At 36.0% G+C, this 20,317-nt stretch overlaps 1 protein-coding gene across 5 annotated transcripts in view; it reads left to right on the top strand.

Annotated features, from left to right (window-relative positions):
- EVI5 (ecotropic viral integration site 5) overlaps nucleotides 1–20,317 on the top strand; it is a 75,085-nt gene that overhangs the window by 14,724 nt on the left and 40,044 nt on the right. For 4 of the 5 annotated variants that reach the window (XM_082287633.1, XM_082287636.1, XM_082287634.1 and 1 more), the window contains 11 exons: nucleotides 2,351–2,540; nucleotides 5,550–5,774; nucleotides 6,824–6,898; nucleotides 7,576–7,701; nucleotides 8,489–8,632; nucleotides 9,630–9,719; nucleotides 9,827–9,924; nucleotides 11,342–11,402; nucleotides 13,355–13,408; nucleotides 15,722–15,754; nucleotides 16,315–16,461. In XM_082287633.1, the coding sequence (XP_082143759.1) occupies nucleotides 2,351–2,540; nucleotides 5,550–5,774; nucleotides 6,824–6,898; nucleotides 7,576–7,701; nucleotides 8,489–8,632; nucleotides 9,630–9,719; nucleotides 9,827–9,924; nucleotides 11,342–11,402; nucleotides 13,355–13,408; nucleotides 15,722–15,754; nucleotides 16,315–16,461 (1,243 nt within the window). The remainder of the gene's footprint in view (nucleotides 1–2,350; nucleotides 2,541–5,549; nucleotides 5,775–6,823; nucleotides 6,899–7,575; nucleotides 7,702–8,488; nucleotides 8,633–9,629; nucleotides 9,720–9,826; nucleotides 9,925–11,341; nucleotides 11,403–13,354; nucleotides 13,409–15,721; nucleotides 15,755–16,314; nucleotides 16,462–20,317) is intronic. The other variant, XM_082287637.1, reaches the window with a different exon arrangement.

Here is a 20,317-nt window from a genome sequence, read left to right on the forward strand (position 1 = left end):
CTGTTAATGACAAAGGGACTAACTTTTATTTGAAAAGCAAACTGTTCTTTGGACTGCTTATCTGTGTTGGAGAGTAATGTCTTTGCATCTAGAGTCTTCTCATTAAGGCCTGCAGTCAGACTGCCTGGCTTGTTAAAAGAAGAATGTGAGCTTGGCCTTTCTGTCTCAAGTCAGCTTTCTTCATTTACTAAGTATACCAGCAAATCTTGTCTGGTTTTATTTAATTTTAGCCAGATCTATTCTTAGTCCCACACTAGTCTTGTGTGTGAATTCTAGTTAGAGGCTACCCTATCAAGTGCTGGTGAGATACTGCCCTTTAATACTGAAATTCAATGCTCTTACACCGGGTGCACTGTAGTTTCAGAACAGTTTGCATCTGTAGTTTAGCACAGTGGCACTTTGTTGACAAGGAATTGTACTCTGTTCACAGGGAACCATTCTTTCTGCTTGCTGGAAGAACTGCTGCTGTGGATGTTTGTAAAGGTTTTGAGTTTTTTGTAGGGTTTTATGTGAGAAGGAGAATATGAATTAGGTAGACAGTTAGAAAAGGGAAGAACTCAAATTGTTTCAAGCTATGTCTTGTAGTATTCTGTAATCTAATTATACTGAAAGTCCCCACAGAATAAAGAGGAAGCTCAGTCCAGAGTCCTGGTGGAACTGTTTGGCATTAGTAAATCATTTATAAAGTTTTAAATGAAAGAAACAGTGACTAAACGTCACAGAACTTGCGACTTACTGTAAAAAGGACTTCCCATTTTCAAATCTAAGGACAATGAGTTTAGCCAGGTAAGGTCAAATTACAGAAACTTAGTATAACTTCTACAGAAAGCTGTGAAAAATTGAAGTGTCTCATTAGAACCTTGTTTTTATAATCTTAATGTTTATTCTGTGCTTTTTTTTCCTCTGTGATTACTTTGAATTTGGTGTTTAGGTGTTGTCTTGGATTGAGAGAAGTAGTTTCAAACTAAATTTTCGTTATGGATCAGTATAAGCCAAGTTTCTAAACATTTGAAGTGGATTTAAAAGTATTTTCTTCAGAACTAGATTTTCTGCATTCCATTAATAAATGGAAATTTATTTGAAATTTTTAAAAAAATAAAATTACAAATGAAAATTTGTCTTGAAAAGGCTTTGCTTTTTTTTTTGTTTTCCTGAAGCTGTTACCATTTAACTCTTTTCCAAACAAAATGCTGCTGCGGAAACTGTACTACTTGTCTTCATGAATTAAATTACTTTTTCCCTTACTTTCATAAACACCAGTAGGTGAAAGCTGGGAACAGGGAAAGCTAGTATAAATATTTTTATTGTAGCAGAGATCTTAAAAATTTTAAGTATGCTGAGATTTCTGTACCATCTCTGATACAATATGCCTTGGGTTATAATTTATTAAATATCTGAAACATAACCTGACCTTGCTGAAATGCTGAGGGATTAACTTTCATGCTAATTTTTGAGAAATTATTCAACCTCATGGCTCTGATGTACTGATGTTGGAATTCTTAGAAGTTAAAGCACAAACGAAGCTCTTGGTATAGCGAAACACTTTCAAGTTAGTCTGAATTCTTGCTCTTACCTAACACGTGGTCTAAAAAATTCCCCTCTGCTTATGGGGCTCAATATTAGTTGAGGATAAACAAAGTGTTGCCTTTTTGCCAAGTTAATGGCCACAGCAACCAGCTCACAGGGAAGTATTGTCAGGAACTTGTCTAGCACTTGACACATCTTTATTTATACTTTGCTGCTGGAGGTTCTCATGTTTGAACTCCTCACTTTAATTACACATTCATTAGCTCTACTAATCACTTCTGTTGCCTGGTCCTTGGTCTGTAGGTCTGTGATTTCTCCTGTGCATTTATAAAACACCGTGTTGATTTGTGAACAGTTGTCAGCAAATGTCAGTTGTTTTAAAATTGCTTCGAAGGTTTTAGTTGTTCTGTCTTTATTTACACTGTCAATTTTTTAAAAAGTGTGATCAGGTAGACTTCCAGGAGGCTAATTTTTTGTCTTGTAAATGACTGTATTTTTAAAAATTCTTTGACATTTGATGTTATCATTGGCGATATTTAACTTCCTTAGGTTCTCTTTGTCAGTCTGATGCATGACAGCTGTGGGTGACATTTTTATCTGTTTCTTAAAATGCTGCAGTGTGAACTATTCTGTCTGCAGATTTACTTGAGATCTCAAGAGAAAGCAGTAACATCGAACAGTTCTTTTCACATTTAGTCCAAATGAATGCTGGTTAAACTGTTTCACTGAACTTCTGCATGCATTCTTTGTGAAGAAAACAATTAATAGTGTGATCCTTTGATTAGAAGAACTTGAATTTGGTTTTTGTGTACTTTCTTTGCAGACTCTTGGAAACAGATAGCAAATCCTTAAGATCAGTAAATGGGTCAAGAAGAAATAGTGGATCTTCTCTTGTATCTAGTTCATCAGCTTCTAGCAATCTCAGCCATCTTGAAGAAGACTCGTGGATCCTGTGGGGGAGGATTGTGAATGAATGGGAAGATGTACGGAAAAAGAAAGAAAAGCAAGTTAAGGTAGTAATTGGAAGCTGATTTTTTGGATATATTTGTAATGTGATATAAGTGATACTGTTTTATCTTTGTGTTGGGCTTATTCTTTTTAAATAAACATGTTCTAGTTGCATCTTTCCACCCCTAAGCCTTAGTGCTTCCTATGTAGCCTTCCTATGTGCTGTCACCCAGCAAATGTCTCCTGCTGAAAGCCAGATGCATTTCTTGAATACGAAAGCTTTCAGTTTACCTCTGATGAGAGATTTCCATGAGTACAGGGATGATTAGCTTCATGTTTCCAAAAATGGAATTACTAAAAATCAACTTAAGGGCATCTGATAGCTTGATGCTATGATTATGTATATATATGCTATGCTGCTGTATACTGAGCAGCTCTTTTTTTAAAGCATCCTTCATAGGAGAGTTGATAATAGACGTCTACTTGGAAGCTCTGATGAGTTCAGTTTTTGTGCATGCTAAGTATGTTGACCCCAGAGATGACCTTAGGCAGAAGAACACATAGTTTCTAAATTCTGGATGGACTGGAACGAACTTTGACCAGTGTGTCCAGTCTGGGTTAGTTGTGGTCATGTACAGAAGTGGAGTTTAATTATACTTTACACTCAAACTAAAAAGCATTTAGTGCATTTGAACATATCCATGTTTCAGTGGCAGCAAGTACAGCAGCATGGGATTCTTTTGTTAGTAGGCAAGTCTGTTCTGCTTTGGTTCTTTATTGGCTGTAGGCTGTAGTTTTTATGTGCAGAATACAAATGTGTCAGGGTCTTTTGAACAGTTTGAAATGTGTGTCTATGAATAGGTTGTGGGAAGGCAGAACAATGAGCTAAAGTAAAGTATCTTTTATATGAAGCAGTTGTGAAGAGAGAACATGACTTGAGAGAGGAAACAAGGGAAGAAAATGAACTCAGGATTTCCTGCTTGCATAGGGAAAACAGTTTCTGGAAAGGTGTTCCAAAAGGCCATGAAAAGAAGGCCACATGAACCTGGCAAGAGAAAGAAGTGAGATGGTAGTAAGTAGATCTGGTTAGTTAGAATTTGTTTGAACATTTTCAAGTGTCACAAGTATTGCTTGTTTTTATAGCTGGACAAGTACAATTTGAGGAGTGTTTCACTAACTTTCAGGGAATATTTAATTATATTGCTGACCTATATTATATTGAAAACTAGCCAAGTTTTCCTTTGCTGTTAAATAATTCTCAGTATTTTTTTGTCGGAAGTCAGCCTTAAGTGTCAGTCTGCATTTACGATGGAATATCAGAGCATCCATACCTTATTCCCTGATTAGGCCAGTGGGTACACAGGTAGCAGCATAGGTGTCTTTTTGTCCTGGCTGTCAAAGCTGGTCTTAGGTTATTAGAAAACTGGTTACTTTTTAGGTTTTAGATGTAAGTGTCTGTGCCTTCTCCAAAGATGATGTTCCATCCTTTACATCTCTCAATCCACTTCAGAACTTCCTTCCTGTTTATGGAGGGCTTTTGAAGGATGACATAAGTCCTGCTGTTCAATTCACATGACATCATTTTAGTGCTGCCCAGTAGGTATGTTTTCCTGCCGTTCCTTCTAGGAAAGTTGAAGCAGTTAACCCTATTATTCTGTCAAGCAGGTACATGGTAACTTAACGAGGCATTAGCAAAAAGTTTCTTGCTTTATTAGCAGCCCTCGAGGCTTTTGGGGACTGATGTGCAGTTGCATTGTGTTGTTGACAAAGGATAGCTAGAGACAGTTGTGTAAAGCTGATGGTTTAGGGTTCTTGTCTTGGAGTTGGGAATCTTTGAGGAAGTAACATCTCACTGTTGTGTTGTAGACAGGAGAAACTGTTGGAGGGGCATTAGTATGATGTTTCTGAAGAAGGATGGATTGAGAGCTTAGGGATATTAGAAAATGGAGGGCAGTGAAGCAAAGCTCCTATAGTAGAGTTCAAGCTTAAGAGAAACAAAACTTGAGAGCAAGAGTCTCTTTGAAAGTTAGCAGTGTTGCATTAATTAATTGTAATGCTGGAGAAGTAGAAGAAATATCTGGAACAAACAGGAAAAAGAGGAAGCTTTGCAGAATAGGAGATTACTCTGGTTTCAGAATAAATACTAATGAAAGAAATTAGCCTTTAGGAGACAGAATACTTGATAACAGTACTTAAGTTACAAAAAGTTATTAAAATAAATAGTCTTGAAGAGACAATCTTCTAGGTCAGAGTGATTCTAGTTGCAGAATGTACCACCAAGACAGTCTGTTAAATTCCTGAATAATGCTTCTTTCTCAGTTTTCAGATCAAGCAACAAGACTACTTGTCCTTGTGATTTCTTAAATGACAAGCAGCAGGTTCTTAGATGTACTCATCTGGGCATGTTTGAATTGTATAACGCCTAGCAGATTTTTTTTCAGAAGATAAAGTAAATTTAGTTAATTTAGTAGGTGTAAACTCAATGTTTTCTTGGTCCAGTGTCTGAAACTGCATTTAAATACTTTCTTAGAAGGTAACTTGGAAATAATGGCACACCAGAGAAATTAGACACAAGTTGTCAAGTTTGTTAAATGACTTCTGATAGTTGTACTCTGCAAATTTTTTGTTGTAGTTGGCTGTGCTACAGTTAGTTCTACTTTTCGTCATTTACCTACTTTGGAAGTAATTTTTAGTCAGTGATTTCTTAGATCTCAATTACTACAAATATTACTAAGGGTGTTATCTTCAGTAATCTTTTGTGAAATATAGACACAATTGTATTAAATTCTGGTTAAGTTCTTGTACAAAATTATTTGAATATTCAGTTTTTCATGTAACTTGCCATGGATAAGGGACTACTTTCAGTAGCTAATTTAGCCACTAAAAAAGATTCTGAGACTGCTTACTTTTGTTAGCTTACTAATCCTACTAAAATTGAGGTTATAAACTATATGAGTAGGTTTGCCATGATGTAAATTTTTTTCTGAAATTGTGAGGAACTTGAAGTGGTTTTTTTCTTTAGGTTTATTTTTTGTAATATTTTCAGGAAATTAATTTGTCTTTTTGTGCTTTAGGAGCTGGTTCGAAAAGGGATACCTCATCACTTCAGAGCAATTGTTTGGCAACTTTTATGCAGTGCTCAAAGCATGCCAATTAAGGATCAGTATTCAGAGCTTTTGAAAATGACATCTCCTTGTGAAAAATTAATAAGAAGGGACATTGCTAGAACATACCCTGAACATGATTTTTTCAAAGAAAAAGATAGTCTTGGGCAGGAGGTCTTGTTCAACGTAATGAAGGTGAGTTGGTATTTCAGCCCTTGAAAATATATTAGCAAGAACATGCACCAGCTTGGATTGCTTTGTATATAGTGAATTTGCACCAGTTTCAAGTTGTTGTAAGTTTTTTCAAGTTACTCTTTCTTAAACCATAGACATAGGAATGGTTTAAAAAAATCCCATTTTGTATGTTTTAAGTTTTTTTCAAGTTACTCTTTCTTAAACCTTAGACATAGGAATGGTTTAAAAAATCCCATTTTAGTTTCAAAGGCATTCCTGTAAGTTTTTTTATATCTCAAAAAGTAAAAACAAATTGGCATCAAAACAAAGTAACATACTAACTGTTGATAGTATAATGGAATGAAGTGTGCCATGAATTAAAGTCTACAGTGTTGCCCAAGAGAACACTGGCAAACAGAACTAGTATTCAGTTTGCAAGTATTTCTGAAGTACACATGGCAGCAGCAAATGGCAGCTACAAGCTAGTGTGCAGTTGTTCCAGTGCCCAAACACAAAATGAAAATGCTAATGTAACATTGTTTGCATTATTTAGTCTTCACTAGAGCTTAAACTTTGAAGGTCAGACTTTTCCCTAGAACATAGTTTCAATAGAAAAGTTGGCAGGTTTCCAAATCATAGTAATTTCTGTAACTCTAAAACAAAGATGCCACAAGTGTGGAGATCATCAGAATTTATCCATCTGTAAGTAAAACTGCAACACCTGTTTCTCTGAACAGAACTTGTTTCATTGTCTGGTCTGTCTCCTATAAAAGTAGTACTTTGTGAGATTTGTATGCCAGTGGTCTCTTATCTTTTGGCACATTCCTGTAATTGAAAACTGCCTGTATTTTTGGTAGGTATGCCTTAGTTTTAGCTTTGTAGGTGATCAGAGAGCAGAGTTTGCAGCAGCAGGTAGAAACTAGAATGTCTGACTAAAACTTCTGGATAGGATGTCTTGTTGGATTTGGGGAGAGGAAGAGTAAGTTATTACAAGATAGCAGGATGAGCTATGATTACTTTTTATTGATAATGAGGTTTTAATTATTGAGAGTTTTAACTTTATTTCCCAGGCTTACTCTTTGGTGGATCGTGAGGTTGGGTACTGTCAAGGAAGCGCTTTTATAGTTGGATTACTGCTTATGCAGGTAAAAATATTAAAAAATATGTGAACCTTTAAAATCCATGCTAGACTGCATAATATACTGCGGTGCTTTTTCGGGAATTTTTGCAATGGTTTTCCTTCATAATTTCGTGACAATGGAGTTGTCAAGGGCAGCTGTTTACTCTGCAAATGAAATGAGATTTACTTTGTGTCATTCTATTTGCCAAGATACTGTGTTTGGAGTGGGAGAATATATTTATTTCTCAGAGCTAAGGTAGGATTACAGGCTTGCAAGCTATTTTGTTGAGTGATATTTCAAAAATAAATGAACTTCTAATTTCTGTTCTATTACATGGAATCTCCTCAGAGTTCAAATGGAACTTCACAGTTGATTTGATTATCTTAAAGCTGCTGTTGTATTACTGGTTTTTGGTTTATGACAAAGTAGGGTATATGATAAGAAACTTGCAGACCTCCATTTCAGTTTAGAAATTATTTGCTAGAATTTAGCATATACAAAAGTTCATTGGAGTAATTGGCTGTAAATCCCTTAAACAAAACAAAAACTTCAAAACAAACCAACCAACAACCAAAAAAACTCCACTGCGTGCACATGCACGCACACAAAAAACCCCAACCCTAAATCCTCCCAGGCATTTACTCTGATATATCGTTATATTTGTCCAGAGTTTTTAATGTGCTTTTTTATTTTTAATATAGATGCCAGAAGAAGAGGCATTCTGTGTGTTTGTTAAATTAATGCAAGATTACAGACTACGAGAACTCTTCAAACCAAGCATGGCTGAACTGGGCCTTTGTATGTACCAGTTTGAATGCATGATACAGGTACATACAAAATCTATCAAACTTGCTCTTCAGTAACTATTAATAAGGAACGTGGGAATTACAGCTCAAGAGCAGGCATGTCAGTTGGCTAACAGGCTGTACTCTTGACAATAGCTAGTTCCAGAACTTTAGAAGTAAATGCATGTGGTTCTGTGAGCAATTTTTTTTTAACCTTTGGCAGACAGTAACTGGTTTTAAATACCAAAGCATGGGATTTGCTGCAGTTTAAGCATTTGAATGTTTAATTCTGTTTGAAGACTCTGAAAGTCAAAGTCTTCATAGTTAATTTATAGTATCTTAAAAGATGAAAATTAGGAGATACCCTCATATATAGAATGTTAATTGTTTACAGATTTGGAATGCAGGTTCTTCCTGATCAGGCTGATGGAGAAAAATAGGTTTCTGTTTTGTGATCCAGTTTTTAGCATGATGATCAGGGGTGAGATATCACATAGCCTTAGATTTTGTCAGCTCTTTTTAGTAGCCCATTCTAGATATTACTCTGGGACTTACAAGCTTGACTTCCCTTTAGGATCAGGAAGAGTTTTTGTAATCTGCATTCTAGGGTAGATATTCTATAGGACATTCTGTCTTGGGACTTCTGTTGCATGGTTCTTGGTAATGATGAGTCGTATCTTTCCTAGTCCAGTTGCTAGTACAGACAGCTGCTAACTGTGCTAAGTATCAATTATTTTCTTGTATTCAAAATTTGTCAAAAACATGTCTGCAGTAAAACTACAAGCAGAACCTTAACATACTTGTGCTTTTTATTCCTCTTCTTTTCCAGGAACATCTTCCAGAGCTTTATGTGCACTTTCAGTCTCAGAGTTTTCACACTTCTATGTATGCATCCTCATGGTTTTTAACTATATTCCTTACAACTTTTCCACTACCAATCGCAACAAGAATATTTGATATCTTTATGTCTGAGGTAACTACTAAATACTCATATGTTATATTTCAAGAGTAGCTGTTGAAAGCAGTTATTTAGGTAGTGGTATAAATCCCATCATGATGGACAAATCTCATAGTCTTGCTTTTTATTTCTTACACTGATCAGATTATTTTAAGGGAAGGTGTGTGCATTTTGTCAAGGAAGAGCAACTAAGTCATTGAATGTTGATATTGTGTGTGGCTTTGTGCTCTAAGCCTGTCGAAGTGTTCCCAAATCTGTTCTTTCTGAATGCAGTGTATTAGCATTGCATGCAGCAGGGACATCCATTTCTCAGTATTGTGGTGAGTTTACAGTGGAAACTAATGCTGCTTTTGGGCCAAGGTTAAAGTTCCTTAGGGATACGCAAGCCAAGAAGAAGGAGTGTTAGTAACTTTTATTGTCCAGATGATGATCAGTGCCAAAGAAATTTAGGGAATTATTCAGCGTCATTATCACAAAGACACCTATGTTGTGTTTAGGTTTAGAGCTTTGCATAATTATAACTAGTAACAAACCATAGCTTAAGCTTGCTCTGCAGTCATCTTTTAGAAAGCAGTATGTCCAAGGTGGATCCTTTCAGCTTGCCCTCAGGAATGTCCAAGATAGGGTATATAGTGAGACATTCCCTTTTATCTTTTTCAATAGTTTAACTGCATTGTACCGTGCTTTGTTGAGAAGTACTTGGGATTTTTCTACTAGATATACTTAGAAGGTTTGATAGAGCTAACCTAGAGAATTCCTGTCACTCAAGATTTTACCTCATCACTAACTTCTCTGAGGGGCATGTCTGGCATCAGGACAAATAGCCAGGCTGCTTGTCCTTGGAAAAAAAAAAAGAAACCCAGAAGCAATTTGTTGAGAGATTTTTTTTCGGTAGCCCTTTTACTTGTGTTTACTTGGGTGAGATTTCCAATGTTAGTAAATAGTAGAATAATTCTGTACTGTTGACAATGCCACAAATAATTGTTGGATATTTTTTAACTTCTGTTTTCAGGGTTTAGAGATAGTATTTCGAGTAGGTTTAGCATTACTTCAGATGAACCAGGCAGAATTACTGCAACTTGACATGGAAGGAATGTTACAGGTAAGCTATGGTTATAATAATTTTAAGAGATATCTGAAATGTGTAATGTGTGTATATTTCCTTGCAGCTGTTAATTATATGTAATCTTGTGCTCTGATTGCTTTTAGCACTTTCAAAAGGTCATTCCACACCAGTTTGACAGTGGTCCAGACAAATTAATCCAAGCGTCTTACCAAGTCAAATACAATGCAAAAAAGATGAAAAAGTAGGTATAACATTTTGAGAAAATAGATTATACTGTTGCTGAGTTACTGCTTGTTTACCCTTAAGACTTGTTATTTATTCAATGTTTTGCTTTGAATTTTCCATCTTTAAATTTTTTGGGGGGTTTTTACTACATAAACAATTAAAACTGAAGTTCTCTCTGCAAAAAAATTCTTCTTAAGTAGTATTTGCTATTTTTCTTAAATATAATAAAGCTATGTCTCATTTACAAAAATAACTAAAAAAGCTTTTGAAGAAAACTGCAAGTTACGGGGAATTACAGCACTTCAGTAAAAAGGAACTGAATAGGAAGGCTGGGTAGGGGGTGGTTTTTTGGAGGGAGGGGAGATTATTTTGGATTTCTTCAGGGTGAAGCAGGGAAAGGAGGTAAAACTTTTATGATCTGGCCTAAATGCTAAAGATTTTAGTTCTCAGGAACTGGAGAAGTATTCAGTATTCACGGTGCTAAGGAGTGCATTTATGGTCAAAAGTGCTGTTTAAAATATAAATTGATAAAACTTCGTAATACCATTGACAACAGTAAAATAACTTTTATTCGGGGTTTGAAATCTTGAGAATACCACAGAATACCACTACTGTTGTTGTTGTTAAGGTTAGTTGTATGTCTCTTCTGCCTTTGGTAAATGTTGGTTTGATTAGCCAAGCTGCAAATACTGTGATTTGCCAGGGTTAAGTCTGGTGGGTCACCCATTGGCTGTAACGTATCGTACGTTCACTGTTGCACTGCAGGTTGTGCACAGGGTCTTCCAAGCTGAATTTGTCGATCTTTTTCTTTTTTTTCTGTCAGCAGCCTATGGTCAGTAGAGTGAGAAGTCTTCTCTAAAAAAGAAGTAACAACAAAGCTTTCAGGAAAAAATATTTTCTTTGCAAACCAGTACAAGTGTATGTAGTTGAATATCCTACCATTCCAAGTCTGAACTTCCTGGTCTGCCTTCTGTAGAGGCATTGTTATCTCAGCTTGTGGGTTTTTCTTGCCATGTTTTTCATTGGGACAACTTTGGTTTTCTGGGGAGAGGCCAAAATTGTTTCATATTTAAGGTATTTTTCTCAGATTTCTTTGCATCTTTTTCTCCAGGCTTTCCAAGCTCTGATTTCTTTTGGCTGAGTCTATTGAACTGATGATTGTATTACATAAAGGGGTTAGTACAGAGTAGCTCCAAATTGCTGCCACTGTAAAGTATTCAAGCAAGCTCCTGCACTTCAGAGTGCTGGTTCAGTCTGTTCGTATCTACTGAAATCTGTGTTTAAATTTAGTACCCACTCTAAGCATTTATAGGAGTGCATTTCAGAGAAAATATCAATGATCTGTGTCTCTGTTCTGCTGTTGTTAGGTATTACACCAACAAGTAAATTATCCTCAATGTTTCTGATCATAATTTACTATTTCTAATTTTTAGGCTAGAAAAGGAATACACTACAATAAAGACAAAAGAAATGGAAGAACAAGTTGAAATTAAAGTAAGGAATCCTCAACAAATTTATTCATTAATAAGTTTAATTCCTAGATGGGGGGGTTACATGGTTGATCTCTGCATGTAGTAGGACATAATTAAGGTCCCCAAATTATTTTCTTTCAGCATTTATGTTTTGGATGTCTTTTCATAAAGGACACCTACAGTGAAATTATTGAGACTTCTGGTGGACATTTAAAAAAAAAAATATTTGGAGACCCACTGCACTTACATTTTTATTATTTCCTGCTGACAAAAGCTTAGTAACAGATGCTCTCATTTGTCAGAGGTTCCAAATATGCTGGTTTAGATGTAGGTGCTCCACACAGGAGGTTTGTATGACACATGTTAGGATAGACTTTGTCAGAGTGCACTTGAGTGGTTTGTCTTTGATTTTAAGATCTTGATTTTTTTTTTTTTTCTTATGCATTGAACCTAAATTGTAGTTTCTTCTGTCTGCAGTCACTTTTTCTTTTAGTGCTTTTGCAGTTAATACAAACTGTGGGGGGAAAAAAAGCCAACCTGCCAGTGCAGTTAATTTTTCCCTTTTACTAACTGACCTACTTCCTGTATGTACTTAATCATTGCATCTTTTTGCTTTTGTGACATAAATAGGCTTTTGATACCTTTTTTCCTATTTCACTTTTTTTTTCACAACATGTTTAATCTGGATTTTCTTCCTTGTGTTTTTAGCCAGTTCTGTTAGAAAAGACAGTGGGAGAAATGATGTGCAAGTGCATTGTATAAAGCCTTGTTGAGGGAGTTAGGTAAAGTCTTCCTTCTTCCTGTCCACTGGTAGTCATTTTGCCTTTCAATATCAGTTTTTAAGGCATCAGTTCTTCAGAAAAATGACTGTGAAATGCACCTGTGAGCACAAAGGTATTAGGAGTCTTTTCAGGCAGTTTTATTGTACTAGGCAGTGAGGCATTTAGCAGCCTGAATACCTGCTGTAACAGCAGCTGAAATCAGAAGATTTGCAGGGCTCAAATGACAGCTATTTGCAGAACAGGACAAAATAAAACCATATGAAAGACAGCTGTAACTTTAGATTCTAATATACTAACTCATATCAAATCCTTTCCTGGTTCTTGCCACCACCCCCTCTCCCCCCCCCCCCCCCCCCCCCCAAAAAAAAAAGAAGGCAACAAAAACCTCCCCAAAATAAAAACCACCAAGCCAACCCCAAAAAAAAACCTACCAAAAAAACCCTAACCAGTCAATGCAAAGCTGTCTGTTTCTAGGCCGTACTTTGGGACTTACGTAAATAATTTCTGACTTACCAGAGCTGCTTAGCAGAAGAGGCTACTTTAGGGGAGATAGAAAAGCATATTTTGAGTTTGCCTTTTAGCCTGGCAGAATAAAGTGTTCACTGAACTGATACCTGATGCCCTGTTCTGAGGGGTATGGATCTCTTCTATCTGAATGCTGACCGCTAAAATATACAGGAAATTCACTGGTAAAGTACAGAGTTCAGAACAATTCTTTCTTGCTTCTGAGACGTTTGAGGTAATTCTCAGTATAACCTTACAGATTAACGTAAATTCTTGTGAGGAAAAGGAAGGAAACCTTGTAGCTGCCTCATTAGCCTAATGTCCTAATGCAGGGAGTGCACTTCATGTGCCTTAACCACAAAGACTTTGGCTCTGTTTATGAAAGGGAGGCTGTCAAGTCTGGTGTGGGGTTAAGCCCTGTGGTTCACCTGCAGACATACTGCATTCAGCTAATGCAACACAGATGCTTTTGCATAACATGAGATGTGTTCTCATTTTTGCTATATCAAGCTGTTTAAACTTGTATTTTGAGCTAGTACATCATATGAAAGGATGTTAAGAAGGTCACTAATTATTTTTGTATTTATATTGATTTTCATGGATGTGATGAAATAAAAATGTTAGTTGGCTTTATCAGACTTTCAGTTCATAACTTGAGAAATGGATTTGTGAACTGTTTACCTTCCAGAGGTTACGAACTGAAAATAGACTACTCAAACAGCGCATTGAAACACTAGAAAAAGTAAGTATGCTGGGGACTAGATTTAATCTGTGTTAATTTAGACTTTAATTGATGGCAATTTCATTCTATGAAATGGGAATCTCAGAATTATAGTTTACTGTTTTCCTGATAATCTCTGGTGTTTACTAACAGTGCTTAGCCAAATAACATGGCCATCACCAAGCAATTAAGGTCAATGCTTTAAATATGTAACGTTGTCTGCTTCTTAGTGATTATAAAATCAAACATTTTGAGATACCCAACTTGTGTTGTACTGTTTTCTTTCTGAATTAGAAGCATATGTTCAAAGTCCAGAAGACTCCATGAAATAGTGGACTGCTTGGTTGGAAAAGAGGTCATTGTGAGAGAATGCTGAGTTTTGAAAATCTGAAGTTGCTTGGTGTTTTTATGTAGGAGCAAAATGACAGACCTACCAATGACCAGAGAGATGTTGCAGCCTTCACATTCAGAACAGGAACACTGCCATTCATTTGTTCTATGTAGTTTTGAGGTTTCGTGGCAATTTTGGGGACATGGTGGGGAGAATATCTAAAGATTTATTTCTCGTATATTTAGTCTCGTTAGTAGAGTTTTGTTAGGTTTTTTTGTAACTGACTGAAACGTCAAAAGTATGCATGGGGACTGCTGTGGATACATTGCCAACATGAAGGCACTGTTCTCCAATGGCCTCTCCTGTATCCTGGTATCACACTTCCTGTGGCAGATTGCATCTGAACTGCTCTGCTCAGCAGTGAGAACATTCCTGTCCATCTTAAGCACAAACAGGGACCATCTTCCAACAAATGGAATTGAATGCTCTTGTGAGTCACAAACAGTTGTTCATGTTTCACAGGGAAGAAAATGGTAATGTTTCAATTGAGAGTGACATAATTGAAAGATGTTACACTTCAGATGTTAAACCCCATTGCAATTTCTCGAAAAGCAGTCTATGTCAAATTCTAAATAACTGATTTCAGAATTTAGTTTGGAAAAGACGCATAATAAGGACACATTGTGAAATTTGTGACCAAAAATACAATTCTGTGAACGTTTTTGTTTCTATTATTGGAGGTTTATAAATGACTGGAAAAGAGCAGGCTCTCTTTGGGAAGCTTGAAGCTGTAGTGAATCATTTCAATACCCTTGGCAAATATATAATAGTTAATATCCTTGTTTTATACTTAACTCGTAGAGGTTTGAAATATTTTCTTTTTTTTAATTATGAAGTCCATGATGAACTGCTAGATGCTAGTGCTTTTGCAAATTCTGTACTTAGAATTTTGGAATTCACCTTCAGATTATCCCAGTCTGACTGGAACGAAAACATTTCAAAATGGGAAAATATTATCTATTAATAAGAATTTCTGAAGATCATTATCATTGCAACATTTGAAAAACAGATCATAAAATGTGAAAAATACATTAAGTTCTGTTGGAAACTTAATTTTTAAAATATTTTTCCATCATTCAAACTCATCTAATTTAGTTGTGATTTCCTTAGTGTACCTTAACTTCTAAGTAATAGCTCTTATCTACTAGTTTGAACTTGAATTTTAATAAAAGTTTCAAGGGCAAAGAAGGTCTATGAATAGATGCGTTTGTTGTAGAATGTTCAAAAAACTGAGTGGTTTCAGAGGTGATAAAGTAGAAATTAATTAAATGCAACTGCAGGCCTGTAGTGCTTGTCAGTGTATAAAAATGAAAATTTTTCTTGCAAAAGTTTGGCAAGGAAGAGAATCTATGAACTGCTCAATGAGTTACTGCAAGAATTCAGTAAAATAAAACATTAGCTGTCATAGTTGACATTTCCTGCTTGTCTGTCAGTTTGCACCATTTAACTTCCCTGCTTCATCTTAGTGGAAGCTGTAGTTCTGCATGAGTGCCTCAGTGCTTAGTGGAGTTCCCTCTGTGCTCAAATTATACCTTTGTTTCATGTTGTAAGGGGACTGTAGATCGTGTCTTGGATCTATCTATTAGATCATATCAGATAAGGCTTCAGTAACTTTTGTTAATTTAGGGAAGCAAGCCATTCAGATAGAAACACCCAGTCTCCTGTAGGTGAATTTTAAGTGTTACAGTAATCTGAAACCTTTTTGTATGAAAGATGGACTGTGTTAAATCTATTGCAGAAAAGGCTGCTTCCTGAGACTTTCAGGCTGATTTGCCTTCATTGATATGAAGAGTTGTTAATTTTGCAAAAAGAGCTTGCACAGAAAATGGGTAGAATTTGGGCATTTTCTTTCTATCAGCTCTTGGTCTTTTTTGTCACTATGATCAGCCCCTTGTTTTTTGGTTTCCTTTTTCCTCATTCCTATCTGAATTTTTCCTTTGTAGGAAAGTGCTTCCTTGGCAGATAGATTGATACAGGTATAGTCTTTTAGTCTTTTACTGTATGACTCTCTTCCTACTCATAAAAAACCCCAACTGCTTTAATGCATGCGTATTTGCATGCTGTAATCTATCCTTGCTTTGCTGATTTGGAATAAATACAGAGCTAATATATCTTGCTAGAAACTTGTTTAATTTTGTTTACTAAAAATATATAAACCCAATATCTGCACGTTATAGTAATTTTCCTAACCTGTTGTAATTTTTTGTCCAAATTCCTGTGGCAAATGGATTCTATGACACTGTATTAACAATGAAATTGAATAGCGTGACCTTCAATCTGTGCATGTACAACTGAGTGATAATGCATGAAAGGAATTTTATTGAATGCAAATACAAAACTGTGCTTGCTAAATGGTTGCTGAACTTAGTACTTTATTACAAAAGCAGCTGTTTAGTACTACCTTGTCCTAAAATTTCTACCAATTGTACTCTGTGCTGTTTGCAAAACCAATCTGATGAAATGAGCAGCTACGCATCATAAAGGCAGTTTTCCTTGGATTTGTCATAAGTGCTTAAAAAAAAAATTATGTCCTAAGGGACAAGTGACAAGGGCCCAGGAGGCTGAGGAAAACTACCTCATAAAACGGGAGCTGGCCACCATCAAACAGCAGAGTGATGAGGCCAATACTAAACTGGAGCAAGCTGAGAATACCATCAGGGAGCTCCAGCAACAGCAGCAATGGGTAAGGAGCCTAGCAGCACATCATCTCATCTTTTTCACTCACTTGTGTTTATTTTTCCTCATCATTACATGACATGGTCTCTGTGCTGTCTTTGTAAACACCTGTTCATTGTGATTTGCATTCCTAAAATGACACAAATTTAATTAAATCAAATTTTGCTCTGTTCTACTGATAGATGAGATTCATAACCCTGGGTAGATGTAAGTTACGAGTTAATTAAAAAAACTAAACAATATACCCACAATGAAACACACCAAGCAGAAAACTCAAAAAAAACCCCACAAACCGACCCAAAACCTTTCCACCAAAAAAGAAATACTAACAAAAAACCAGACATACAACCTCTGATAGCTCTTAATGCTAAGAATCTAGTCATTGCAAGTTGTGTCACTCTGGCTACTCAAATTTGAGAATTGATTCATAATGCCTTTACCTAGTGTATAATTTAAGTCAGTTTCTTTCATGTTAATGTTTCTTCTGTGTACCTGTGTTTGTTTTTTTCCGAGTATGCTAATATTTACTGCTCGCTGTAGAGAGCATTGTAGAAGAGCATTGTCCCTGATTTTGGAACTACAGAACTTGATTAAAAAGTGTGGGTTTATGTGCATATGGAGCAGGAAAATAATTTTTAGTAGCCCTGTATAGTACTGTATTTTTATGCACTCAGGGTTTTAGGTAGTAAAACGTGCAAGACTTCAGACTCTTGCTGTGAGACTGAAGTTACTTCCCTTAAGACACTTAAAGTGCTCACTATCTTCTCTTTGGGGATACAGGGGAAAGCATTTTAGCATCTTCACTTGCTGAATGAACTGTGCACTACTAGTGTTGATGTGAATATCCTCATATTGTTTTAAGTAAGTGGTATCCGAGTGTATTGTCTGGAATCTTGGGAATGTCAGGTGTATGAAATATGACTTACTAGAACTACAGCATACTGCAGCTACTTAACCAGGTTTCATAAGGTCAGTATGTTGGTTTTACACCTCTTCCACTGAAGCTCTAGAAATACCTGTGTCTCCTATTGGAGTGTAAAGATGAGATTCACTGTTAGACTGAAATCACAACTTAAATGCAATGTTCTAGAATTAGTTTATCATGTCTGTTTAATGCATTTCAGTGTAAAAAAGAAACGTACTTTAGAATAGTCGCAAGAAGTGACTATTGAGCTGTTACTCTCTCATGTGAAATACTGCTTTTTATAGAACTTTAATAATTTCTTTGGGGGGAAAATATGAAGAAATTATGATTAGGAAAATGGGGATGGTTTAGTTATGCTTTTCAACATTTTTAGATATATTGTAATCTTTCAAGTGAAATGCAATGAGAAGTGTTTATAGACTTTTGGATATATATATATAGCTGTTGATTGTCTGATTACAATAGTGTACACACCTTTGGAATATGTTTTTTAGAGGCATCCATGTTAATGACCTGTATGCAATTAAAAGTTATTAGAAGACTAAGATACTATTACTTATTTATTCATTAATTGGTGGGAATATGACTTTTAAAGCTAATGCCTTTAATTATGCCAGGGACCTTATTGAGTAGCAATGATGGGGAGGCTTGACAGGTTGCCTAAGTGTGGGAATTGATCCTGAGCAAAACCTTAGATATCTGTGGATTGCAAAATTGGCTGGGTTGGAGCTGTGAGGGCAGACAACTGGGCAATTACTGCAGGAATGGAGAGTAAGTCAAATTACGAGCACGATTCCTTCTTTCCATGCTTGCAGCATTGCTTTTCTCCACTTAAACATGAACATGGCTATAGGAAATCGTCTGACTATGTGTGTGGAACTGAGACTGTAAATCCATGTGGTTAGAGACAGATTTGTGCCTAATAGCTGGCTTATTCTGAAGTGTAAGGAATAGCACTGTGGTTTTGAGACCCCTCAGAATTTTACACCATGGTGAAAGTGTTAAAATGGTTTAAGTAAGGAGTGTTCGCTAGATTCTGCTGCATCAGTAAGATGTGTAATTGACCAGCCTTTTAACTGTTTCCAAGCATGGAAGTGGGAGCAACAAATAGAAGCAGCTGCGTGCATCTAGGGCGCCACCTGGTGGGAATGCATGGATTTATTTGGAATTTTTGCATTTTAGTGTACACTGGTGATTTTTTGCCACTTGCTAGTGCCAATAGCTTTGTTCTTGGCAATACTCCTTTTCAGTATTGTCTTGAAAGTATCTGATTTAATGTTTTCTTCTCTAATTATTTCAGCTTTGTTTTTAGCAAAAATGATTGCACTGTAAACTTGTAAATGACTGCATAGTTTATCTGTACTTATTTAAAGATACAGCATCTATTGTATATATTTTTATCATCTACAAATTTTTAAGTCTCAAATTGATTGTTTCACCATGATAGAAACCATAACGTTTGGACATGAATGTCTGAATAGAAATGTATGAAAAGAACTGCCTAAAGGTACTTGCAGCTGCCTCTTCTGAGCAATACTGTGGGATTAAAAAACCCCACTGTTTTGCTGGTAGCAAAAATGATGTAAACGATAGTATTTCTAAGGTTAACATACCCTTGTAAAAAGGTTATGCATTTATATTTGAGTATTATCAAGGGTTTATGCTGTCTGTATGAGACTGAATAGCATAGGTTGGATGGCTTAACGGTAACTATTAGAGGTACTTACTGGATTTGTCTGAAGAAATTCTCTCCTGCAGCACTTCTGAATACAGAGGTGGGTAGAGGAGTATTCTTTTGATCAGAAGCCCAAATTACACACAAGTTTATTTCTTTCTGTGCTAAAGTACTTATAGGGAGTTTTTAGTTGAACCAGAACGGCTTCATTATGAAGTGTGGAGTCTACTTAAAGAGGTAATCATGATACTAACGAATGATACTAATCTGTCTTTGGCTTGTCTAGTCTTTAAATGTAGAAACTTGCCAAAGGCAAGTCATGGTGGCTTACCAAATGATTAAGAGGAAGGTGGCTTCTTCCTCAGACCGCTAGTAAATCAAGAACTGCGTAGAGGAAGTTGTGCCTGACTTGAACGAAATATGGACTTTTCTTTTGAGGCATGCTAAGAGCAATGGTATTTGAGGAGTTAGGGGAAAGGGTAGTCAGCCTATTGTAACCTACTCCTGATAATTATGTGCTGAAGGTTTTATTCTCTGTTCTTTTCGCCCTTGTGTTTCTAAATGAGAAGGGTAGCTTTTTGCTGAAGGTAAATACCTCCAGAATGCAAATCTTGTCTTTCCCAGTGACACTGTACTTGTCAATGATTACCCAGTTCATCAGTTGGAATGCTTTAAAATTGAACCTGATTAATTGGAGGCTAATCAAGCTAAAATTAGTTCACATCTTATTTTTAAATAGGATCTTCAGCTATATTATGTGAAGATAGAATTTTAATTGACTAAGCATTCAGATGGAAGCATATGCATTTTGCAAGGTAATTTATAGTGATGTATTTGGTTATTGTTACAGCAACTTCATAATGCGTAGTTTCTTTTCAGGAACTCATGTTAAAATGACTAATAATAATTAAGAACATAGTAATTGATGTTGGGAATATATGCTTGTAAATGAGTGTTGCAGCTTTATGGAAGGCTTCACTTTATTTTTTACAATATACTTTCCTAATACTATGTTCTGATTTGCAACCAAAAAGCAGAAAATAAGAATTCTGTATTTAGTGAAGTACTATAGTTAGTGCTTAAATGTGTAAACGAAGTTAGCTGGGCAGCTGCTGAATCAGCTGTTAATTGCTCTTCAGTATAGTGTACTGGAGAACCATTGTGTAATTATATCTGTCACCAGCATAATAATATTTGGTGTGGTTATGTTTATGAAAATTTGGGTGGAAATAAATCCAGTTGTGTGAAGCCAAGCAAGGACTT

The sequence above is a fragment of the Coloeus monedula genome (genome assembly GCF_965178545.1).
Source record: "Coloeus monedula genome assembly, chromosome: 9".
NCBI classification, from domain to species: Eukaryota; Metazoa; Chordata; class Aves; order Passeriformes; family Corvidae; genus Coloeus; species Coloeus monedula.